Source organism: Uranotaenia lowii, chromosome 2 (assembly GCF_029784155.1).
Source record: "Uranotaenia lowii strain MFRU-FL chromosome 2, ASM2978415v1, whole genome shotgun sequence".
Classification (NCBI taxonomy): domain Eukaryota; kingdom Metazoa; phylum Arthropoda; class Insecta; order Diptera; family Culicidae; genus Uranotaenia; species Uranotaenia lowii.
This window is the reverse complement of record NC_073692.1, coordinates 107,462,852-107,474,188: the sequence shown is the minus strand read 5'-3', so window position 1 is coordinate 107,474,188 and position 11,337 is coordinate 107,462,852. Positions and strand designations below refer to the sequence as shown.

At 35.3% G+C, this 11,337-nt stretch overlaps 1 protein-coding gene across 1 annotated transcript in view; it reads right to left on the bottom strand.

The window, feature by feature from the left end:
* Positions 1-3,234: 3,234 nt before the first annotated feature.
* Positions 3,235-11,337, bottom strand: part of LOC129745652 (ras guanine nucleotide exchange factor V-like) — a 163,776-nt gene continuing 155,673 nt past the window's right edge. The window contains exon 5 of the mRNA XM_055738875.1: positions 3,235-6,601. Coding sequence (XP_055594850.1) covers positions 6,512-6,601 — 90 coding nt within the window. The 3' untranslated portion in view covers positions 3,235-6,511. The remainder of the gene's footprint in view (positions 6,602-11,337) is intronic.

The window sequence follows — 11,337 nt, the reverse complement described above, 5'->3', positions numbered from 1 at the left end:
AAATTAAAAACTCAACAAATACTTTTTTTTAAATTAATATTCATGAAAATAGTAGCAAAATCATGTTTCAAATATCTAGAAATAAAATTCTTTTTTTGTTTGGAAAAATTGCTCTTATATCTCTTTTCATTTTTGGAAAATTATTTTTCTTTTCAGGCACAAAGTACAGTTTTTTTTTCAGCACAAATAACAAAATTAAGTTCTGGAGTCATCATATTCATTTTGAGACAATTATATATTAATAATTTTTGTTCTCGCAATAATCTTGTTTTTAACTTTGGGATCCAAACAGAGAAACATTTGTTTCAAATTAATAAGCGTCCTCGCCTCAAATTTCACTTTTTTTTGGAAAAAGTTATGTTTAATTTTTCTCGGGCTAGGCTTAAAAAAATCAAGGTTTTTAATAACAAATTAACAAATGAAAACTAACAAAATAAGTACTAAAGTCATCACATTCATTTTAGCTAGACTATTATCATGTTTTTCTATAATAAAAATATTCCACTTTCATTCCCAATCGCACCACTATTGACTTTGTTTTATAAAAGTGAAATTAACTCAAACTTTTTTCAGTTTGTATTCTAGAAGTTCTGATTCAAATTTATTTATTAAAGATATTCATTTTACCATAGCATGTTTCACTACTTTTTCTAAAGATTCTTCACCATCTCAACGGATTTTTTTCTTTTTCTTTTTTTTCATAATTTCCTATTGCTTGTAGTCCTGATTGTTTTATTTTTAACTTTTTTTTTCATAAAGCGTTTTTTAGAAACTTCGCCTTTTTTTTCTTACTGTTTTGTTTTATAATAACTTTTTCTTATAAGGATCTTTGCCTTCCCATCGAAGTCCTTATAGTTTTTACAATAATTTTATTTTTTTTTAATTACTTTTTAACATAAAAACTTTTTCAGGATCTTCACCTTCCCGTCGAAGTCCGTTTTGTTTTTTAATATATTTTTTATAATTACTTTTATTCATAAAAACTTTTTCAGGATCTTCGCCTTCTCATCGAAGTCCATTTATTAAATTTACTAGGATCTTCGCCTTCTAACGAAGTCCTTTATTTTTACATTTTTTTTACTCAAGAGCTTCACCTTCCCATCGAAGTCCATTTATTTAATTTTTTATCATTTTTAAGGATCGTAAGGATCTGATTCATACATGTAAGTTAAAAATCACTAAAAGATGTTCCAAATGTTTAGCTGGACAAATTGTCTTGTTGTCGAAAAAAAAGTCATCTGATAACGGGATAGTTTTCATTCATGAGAAAAAAATTAAAACAGAAATAGGCAAACTGATTTTGGAGGATTTTTGCGTCCTAAATTTTTTTTTTTTGTCGGATTTTGTTTAGGAATTCTAGTTTTGTGGCGTGTAGTAATTTTAAAACTAATCAGTTTTGAGTTAAATCGATCAATCATAACTGATGAAGTATCTAAACCTACATGAACAACAAAAAATTATTTTTGATCTATTCATTATCCTTTTTTCATTCAACGATATTCATTTTAGAAAAGAATGCCACAAAGTGGCAAATTCCCGAGAAAAAACAAGAATTCTTACACTGAGTCGATTTGGGGTCATTTTTGAATTTCTTAAAACTTGGGGTCTAAAAAGCTTCGTCATCCATCATTTTTTGCAGAATTTTTAAGTAACGTTTACATGAGTAAATTTGAGCTTTTAGGTTTGTATGGGAAAAATTGAATATTTTGTACTAAAAAATCAACATCATTTTTGTTTCTTCTGTGGAACCGAGCCAGTTAATGTTTTTTGTACAAATTTATAAAATTCCTAAAGTAAGTTATCTGTTGAACAACTTTGTAGAAGACCGGTGTAATCTGGGCAATTTCATCTAAAAACCTGGCAACATTCTGAACTCAAACTCAAGTCAGTATCCGGTCAAATTTTACCCAAACCCAGGTATAACTCAACAAAATTTTTTTAAAAATACTTAAAGCACTTTTTTTAGTTTAAAAAAATCAGCAGATTTAAAATCATTATTTTTATTCCAGAAATTTGTTGTGATTATTTTGATAAAACTATTAAATTTCTTGTTTTGGATGCAAAAATACAAATTTAAGGAACTCAATTAGAGTTTTTTGTCTTATTTTGCAAATAAAGGGAATAAATTCGGGAAAAACACGAGCTTTTTTCAACGAAATTCCAAAATTATTTCAAATTTTGAGTCAAATATCACGGCAAGTCCGAGAAAAACCGAGCAATCTGGTAAGCAACTGCCTACCTGGTGCTCGGAAGGCGAACCTTTATAAGTTGCAATTTTTGCCACAAGACTGCGCTAATGGTGCTTCATCGAGTGATGTTTGGGATAATCATGGTTTGAAGACGAGATGCGATGTTTTCCAGTTAATGTCTATCGTTGGAATTATTCGATATCGATTTCATTGTTGTCTAGGCTGAGAAATAAATGCGCGCTCTTGTGATGATATTTAGAACCAGAACATTTTTTTTTTCTTCGAAACAAATTTTAAATAAATTCAAAACCCCAATTTTAGCCAAATTTACTAAAATTAATGATCATAATAACAAAGTTAAACGAATCTTATATACATTTTTAAGCTATTAAACTCCTCGTTTATCAAGTGTCTAAAAAACAAGCGTTAGGTCAAAATAATTCAACATTGAACAAAATTTCAAAAAAAACTCATAAACGTAGTCCACATATTAAAAATTTAACTAAAGACTACCAGTTTCAGAGATTTCCATTTATTGTGTGAATTCTTTTCAGAAATCACATCATTGCCATCTGGGAAAAAAATGTGTCAGAAAAAAGAACCAAATCTTTCAGACAAGATTTTTTACTGTGATAACAACAAACAAGCACCTGGTGTTCATTCTCCGGACTACTGCTGCTTCCTATTTCCGACGTTTGAGCGCGCTGCTAATGGCTTATAGGCGATGTTTTCGAATGTCGATCTCATTGGGTTCTTGTCCATGGAAACTCGTTATCCCAATGTCGACTTTTCAGCTGTCTATGCTAAAATAGTTGTAAGCGCTCTCTTGTGACAGTTTTTGCAAGCTTCATTAACAAACGCTTCACGAACAGTTGAAGTGTTTTTTTGAAGGAGGTACTGTAATTCATAGGGTATTTCAGGTACAAATTGAACAGATTGTTCAAATTCATCAAGAAAAAGGTGATTCTTTCAATCGAAACAGGCTCGTCTATTATTGTTTGGAAATGTCATTTATTCTCCATTGAATAGTTTCAATTTCGATTCACATTTCAGCAAATTTTATTTCATGTATGTTTGTCTTTTATCTTTTTTTTCTCAAATCAAGTCGGTTTATAGAACAGTTTAACAAAATCGAAATCAAAATTTTAGATCACTCATCCGAGTGCTAGAGAATTGAAGTTCCGTCCATCTGAAGCTATCCGTTTTATTTATTTTTCTGTTGAGATGTGTATAATTATCATATCATATTGGTTTCCACATATCTCCATCACTTCCCCAGCGATAATAATCCATCGATTACAGTCCAATTATTTTCAATCATTAAATTTTTCGTATGAATTCCCGTGTTACGCTCTCTAAGTGGAATGCAATCCGATTTTTACGACACCGATAACTTTATTTCTTTGCCAAATTTCCGACCCTCATTCAGCTTCTTACCTTTGTTTGGGAAGCCGATCAATTTCAAATAAAAACGGTTAAAATTCGACTTTTCAATGTGTTTTTGTTTTTAAAGTGAATTCTTTATTTTCTTTTGTTTCAATTTATTCCTAAATTTCAAATCGAGTTCACTACTAATGCTCATATAATTAATAATTTGTGTCTTGTCCTTTTTTTCTCTTCATAGCAGCTGTTTGCATTCTTTTGTTAAATTTTACACCTCTCTCTCTATCAGTTCGAACTGTTTTTTAATCATTTGTTTTTTTTTTGTTTTCCAACTACTTATTGAAAGTATCTCTCTCGACTTCCGCGCTATGGATATCAAAATTGTTTTGTATAGATTAGTTTCGATCATGATTTTCTATGGTGTGACTGTGAGTATGTGCAATATGTAGTAAATGGTTGATTTCATTATTAGTTTTCATTTCTTTATTATTTTTTTTTTTCTATCGATTTGTGTTTTGATCCGTGCCACGATTTTGCCAATCCAAGATTTTTGTTTTAATGTTTTGTTTTTTTTCTTATATATCATTATAAAATTGTCAAGTCTTTTTTTTTCGCCTTTATGTTCAAACTGAGTTCGCCCACGACTTTCTCATGAGTCATTTTTTTCGCGATATTTTTGGTATAAAAGATATTGGATTTCATTAAATTTTAAACTCAAAAAAATTAAAAATGAAAGATCAGTTAAAACAAATATTGTAAGTTCAACTTCATAGTTTCAAAACAAAACAAACGATACTGAAAAAGTGAAGTCTCAATTTAGAAAACGATTAACTGATAAAGATTCAACGTTCAATTTTTATTTAAATATACATCTGAACTCAATGTTGATCGGGCACTCCTAACCTTTTTAAGATGGCGCATGCGATCATGGCAATCAAAATAGGACTTCCACCTTCTTCCACCACCTATTCAGATTTATGCTTGATTGTGTGTTTTTTTTTCTTTCTTTCTACTGCTATTGGTTTTACAATTTGTATGAGCATGCGTATGTTGTAATAATCGTTATTTGTTTTACTTTTACTATGATTCGGTAAAATAGAATAAGTGTAATCGTGTGTTCTGCACATAACCTAACATTGTTCGCTTAACGTAGCTTTTGATAACTGTGAAAATTTAGAAACTTTGCTTGTTTTTGTTTTAACGTCTGTGTGTTGAATGCTTGTTTCCGGTTGTCGAGTTTTGCGCATTTGAGTTTAACCTACTAATCGTGTTGTTAAATTAGTTGTACTGATGGTTGTTGTTTTTCATTATTTCGCTAGTATCGATTTGTAATGTTTTTTTTTCTTATTTCTTTGTCGTAAGTTTTATGCGTATCGTTTTACTTGTTTTTATATATTCGAAGTTGACTGCTTCTGGCATTGATCGTTGAGTTGGATTTCATCAACACGGTGAACTTTTGTAGCTCATTTTCTTTAACCTTTCAGGATTCGGGAAGCTTGTGAGAGAATTTCTGTTCAACATACTGCTTATTATACGATCAACGACAGATAAGATGGTCTATGGCAGTTTTTGCTCGTGATAACAATAACATTGTAACTAATGAAAGTATGGCAGATTAAGCAGTGATATATTTTTTTTTCGAGACGTCCGAACTCAAGTATTGAACTGGCTCAAATGATCCAGTGGCTTGCTGGAAATTAATTGATTACAATTTCTGAACTTAAAACATGATTTAAAAATTTTGTAAATAAAGTCTTAACCTCCAAATATGGATTAGTAACAAAAAAATTAAAACTTTACAGAATCTTTAAATTTCCAATCGACAGTCTCACTGAAATGATACTGAGGTTTTTTGTCATGAGTATGTATTAAATTGACACTCCTAGAATTTGAAAAAAGTGAAAAAATCTGGACCAGTTTTGATAAAAAAAAACAATTCAATTAAGTGCTGAAGATTTTTTTTAACCTTTCCAAGCCACCAAATCCTTAGAGACTATTGCCATTTGAAGGTTTTAATTTTCACAGCCAGGGGAGATTTCAACCAACTTACCAAGTCTTTTAACATTCCCTGAGCAAAACACGAAGTTAGTGTCCTAACACTTTAACACGTTTCGAACATCGACAGACACCAATTTTTCGGGAAACGACCTTCGAAAGGTCCCTCAATCGCTTAAATCATTTATTTCTACGTACCGTTCAAGTTCGATCACTTCGATCACGATGATGAATCAACAACTCTGGTTCGGTTTAAAATTTGTACGCATTTTCTGTTTCGTCAGTTTGATCTTTTGGTTTTTTTCCATACTTAAGCCGTCAGCTTACTAAACGGTTAGAACTTCACTCTTACGTTGTTACAATCTATGTTATTAAGGAAACATTCTTCTTCTTTTTTAAACTTAATAAAATGCTACTAAATGGTAAAATCACAAAAACGCTTATTTCAAATTAGTTCATAGGTTGCACAGTGTGGTTTTTTTAATGAAATAATAACTATTCACATGGGTTGCTTACAAGCTAGTAACAAATTATAATCGTAAATTGGATTATTTCCCCCAATATCAACCTGGGGATTTGATCCGCGATCATCATTGGGAACATTTTCATACGCTAAGCATTACACTTGATTTCTACTACTTGGTTCACAATCTTCTACTAGATTTTTTTCCGATTTTGACACGTTGACTACTACTTCACCTTTTTAAGACTTCAAAAGAGAAAAAATCACTGATAAATATAAAATGCAGTCACTTCCTCTTGTTTTCCTTCCTTCCATTTCGCTTGACGATACTTGGATCAGCAGTCCTCAGCAATCCTTCTTCCTCGATCGGGGTTGCTACTGCTCACTACCATCACTAGGACAAACGTTGAAGCGGTCGTCAGGGGGAGGGATCACCATCATCTCCATTCCACTACCGCACCCGTTCGTCGTTGGCTCATCATCACCAGCAGAAGACGGACAGTTCCCCGCTGGTCGAGTGATGGTGGTCGCTGCCGTGAGGACGCCACGTGGTCACCGAGCGGGCCTTGAGCTGCAAGGGAAATTTTGGAACTTTTTTTAGAGAAATACAGATAATCCCCGATTATACATTTCAGGGCGATAAATTGGGGACAGTGACAAAATCGGGTACTTTTCAAAAGTATTCTTTTTTAATAATTTTGTTGGAATAAATCAGAAAACATAATTACGTCATCATTTAAAACAGTGAAGGGTGTTTTTTTGTGTGCTTTTAGTTGATTTATGAGTTAAGTCTCTTTTTCATCGAATTTTCGTAAAATTTTGATGCTATGTAACTTTAAACACTCTCTTTCGACCGGTAAAGGGTGATACGGTCAAAATTTGGTCAATATCAACTTGACGTATTTCTTTCAATTTTGCATTTAAAAAACCTGAACACCCCTCATTTTGAAGGTGTGTGTGTGTGTGTGTGTGTGTGTGTGTGTGTGTGTGTGTGTGTGTGTGTGTGTGTGTGTGTGTGTGTGTGTGTGTGTGTGTGTGTGTGTGTGTGTGTGTGTGTGTGTGTGTGTGTGTGTGTGCGTGTGTGTGTGTGTGTGTGTGTGTGTGTGTGTGTGTGTGTGTGTGTGTGTGTGCGTGTGTGTGTGTGTGTGTGTGTGTGTGTGTGTGTGTGTGTGTGTGTGTGTGTGTGTGTGTGTGTGTGTGTGTGTGTGTGTGTGTGTGTGTGTGTGTGTGTGTGTGTGTGTGTGTGTGTGTGTGTGTGTGTGTGTGTGTGTGTGTGTGTGTGTGTGTGTGTGTGTGTGTGTGTGTGTGTGTGTGTGTGTGTGTGTGTGTGTGTGTGTGTGTGTGTGTGTGTGTGTGTGTGTGTGTGTGTGTGTGTGTGTGTGTGTGTGTGTGTGTGTGTGTGTGTGTGTGTGTGTGTGTGTGTGTGTGTGTGTGTGTGTGTGTGTGTGTGTGTGTGTGTGTGTGTGTGTGTGTGTGTGTGTGTGTGGAGAATGTTGCTCCTATTTTGATTTTGGAATTCAATCTACAGTTGTCAAAATGCCATCCAAGGAAGAAGAGAAGAGGAAAGGTAGCAGATATTTTCAAACACATGAAACTGTCGAAGTTCGCGAAGAAATATCCGGTTTGGCAAGCCATCTGTACCTGTGGCTTGAAAAGCAACATTTTCATAGCTTCCGGGACTGTCAACCAAGAAATTTACGCGAAAGAGTATTTGAAAAGCCGAAGCCTAACGGAATATTTTTCCCTTTTAATTTAATTTGATTTTTTAAATAAACTTTTAAGGTTTTATTTTTGGCACTTTACCATCATTATTGCATTCGTGATTTTTTTAAATAAACGATTTCACCGATTTCCACGCGTTTTCCCTTGACCAAATTTTGACCGTATCACCCTTTATTATCAAAACTGAATGAATGATTCTCAGTAATTAAAAATCAAATGACCTAATAAAAAACAAGGTATTAAATATGATTAAAAAATGTATTGTTCCAAACAACTACCAATAAAAATCAATCTAACAACAGAGGGAACATAACTTCTATTTTTAAGAACACGCATATTTTTTTTAACCATTTATGGTTCTTAAATGACCATTTTATGGTTTTTCATGCGAAACCGCCAATATGGTTATTTATCAACAATTTTTCAAGAAATTTTTTAATCATTTTATTAGTTCTCGATCATTAACCATAAAATGGTTGAAAAAAATAGTATTTCATCATCGCCATTTTGAAAACATTTGCTTTACAAAAGTTGCTTTATCAGAAAAAATTATACGGCAAACATCCTCTGCTGAAGGTAAGTTTAATAATATGCTATAGGTGCTCAAAATTAATTTTTTTATTATTCCCAATATAGGATGCAAAAAGTTGAGGTTCCTCCGAAAAATGGGCTTCGAGAAGCAGTACGGCTCTTTTTCCGAACTCTCCGGAAAGCTGAATCGGGTCGAACTGCCCACAAACTGCGACGGCCAGCAGCAACAGAAGCCCTATTCTAGAAGAGATCGTAACGCAGGTACAGGCTTCCGAAAAGTACTGGCGAACGACAGTATTATTGCGAATGTCGCACATGCACCTCGATGAAAGCTTCCCGAATATTTCTTCCCCGACAGTTTTAAAAGAAGCGGTCGTGCGATGTACAACGATGCCTTGTTTTACCTCATGCGAGAGTTTGTTCGTGGGTATGAAAGTTTTTTAAGCTTCTTGACAGTTTTGGGAAAATCTTCGTGACAGTTTTCAATGCGTTGAATTTTGCATACTACTTACTCCGTCCGACTGTAGCCGAGATTCGCTCGGGCTGAGTTGATTTCGAACCAACGTATTTTCCTTTTGCTTGAAGCTACTGCGGATAGTGATCACCCCAATCATCCTCCCCACCCTTTCCGGCTAACCTGCACCGGCACCACACATCGCGTTACGCCTCGGTCGTATGCTGCTGTTCGGTGTGAATATTTGGCTCGTTCGATCTATTCGAACCGAGCAGCAGCGCATACGATCGGCCATGGGTACGGTATGGGCACGACAGTCACCTGTGACAGGCCTGCAAAGACTGTCACGCCCTGCAGCCGACAGTTAGGATGAAATTATTTTCGAAACAGGAGGCATGAAGGGATGAAAACCGAACGGTCGGTTGGGTTCGCTACAGCTTAAAGCACAACACTTTCCGGAATGCATGCTTTGAGCAGATTGTTCAGATAGAGCCTGGGTTCTCGCACGTGTGCGATGTAGCCGAAGCATTACGATTCGTTATCGTTAGTTTGTTTGGCAAGAAAAAAGCTGTCATAGCAAAGCTGTACTTTTCGGAAGCCTGCGCAGGTAACGAAAGGTTCTCTAGGGATCGAGGACGAAGTAGCCCGAATCGGTGAAGAGGACTTAAGCTACTGTCCGAGGATCCTGCCAACTATCCTGATGCGCCCACTGAAGGAATTCTACGTATTCTGGAGCAGGAGATCGGACCACAGCGATCCCAGACGGTGGGCGGTCTCGTCAATACCGAACTGATCGGTTGGGTTCGGATGGGCACAACGGTGGCCACCAATGCGTTGCTGGAATTTGCTCCAGATAGGAAACCAGACCAGGCCCAACAATTTTCAACTGGTGAGTGTCTGTGTGTGAATTTTATCAATTAATTTTCAAGAAACATTAGTATTTTCCGATAATTTTCATGCGTATCTTTTTTTTGTTAAGTACCCTCAAGTTCATTTACGTGTAATAACTTGTATTGATGCTCATGAACAACCTAACACCTCTCGGTTTGAAAGTTTGGATTAGTTCTGGCCTCAGCAGATAAAAAAATGTGACAAATTCGCACAATCAAACTAAGATTTGCTTTTCCCCACAGATTAAATACTTTTTCCATTTTTTGAACATTAAAAAACCATCGAACCTCTACCAGGAGGTTGTCGAAATAGACTGCCAGCTTGATCAATATTGAACCGAATTTGCCGTTACCTGGAAATGATTCCCATCGACAAGGCTGAAATTCGAACCCAACTTTCAGCAGTGTTGCAACGGTGGAATAACTTTGCTGGCCGTAGTTTTGGCCCATAGCAACGCCTGTCCGGATCAGGAGCTCCGTGTCGGAGAAATAGCGTTACAGTTGGGATTCCATCATGTGACCTTATCTCACAAAGCCATGCCGATGTGTCGATTGGTTGCACGAGGGTGTACCGCCTGTGCCTTACCTGACGACACACGTCGAGCACTATTTGACCAGTTTCAAGACCGCGTTCAAGAATCAAACTGGAGGAAGTGGATGTGTTGTTCATGCGGAGCGATGGTGGTTTGACCAGGAGTGAAAATTTCCGAGGTGCTCGAGCTATTTTGAATGGACCAGCTGGAGGCGTGGTGGGTTATGCAGTTACGGGTTCGCGGGACTCCGAAGGACTACCGTTGATTGGGTTCGATATGGGAGGAACGTCTACGGATGTATCGAGATTTGCTTGAACATACAAAAATAAATAAACTGCTCTGAAACCCGACATAATTTTATTATAATAGCAGAAAATATCCCAATTCAAGCATTTTTAACAACAACTTTCCTCCAAAACTTCTTGCGGTTTGAAAGTAACCATATTTCTACTTCTCAAGAGAAGTCAAAAAATGACTTCTATGGAAGAAACCAAAAAATCACTTAACGCGGAAAGGTGTGAAAGTGGTTACTTTTTAACGATAATTGGTTAAAGAATTTCGAGCGTTAAGGCTCAATTAAGGCCCCAGAGCCAAAGTGGTATGAAGGCAAGAATGGTCGATTTAAAGTTTATAATGCCAACCAATTTTTCATTTTTTCATGCTTTGTTTTGTAGTTTTATTCAGATTTTTTTTAGTTTTATTAAAATACTTATGCGTTCGAATGAAAAATACAAATTTTTGAAAAATATATGGAAATTTGATTAACACAATCACTTGAAAACGTGGCTCCAAGGGTGCAAAAACAAGACTTAATTATCCGTCAATCTATTTTAAATTAAAAAAATGCAAAAAATCTCATCAGGACCTCATGTCACCTCATCTCATGTCACCTTTACGTTAGAAGCTTGTGAGTCCTTCCAGCCGTTTGCCATTGTTATGGTTAGTGTTGCTATTTCTACTTTGTAATTTGTATAAGGAGTGTATCGAAAAAAAATGCAACACTTTGTTTTGTGAATAACTTTTAATATATGGATGGAAATTCATGAAACTTTCAACGAAGCTGCCTAGCAACGAAATGTTTAAAGTGTTATTTTAAGTGATGTTCTGTCCATCCTATGAGAAGTTTTTCAACTTTTATTTTTGGGCACCACTCGTGCCATCTATAATGTATACTATG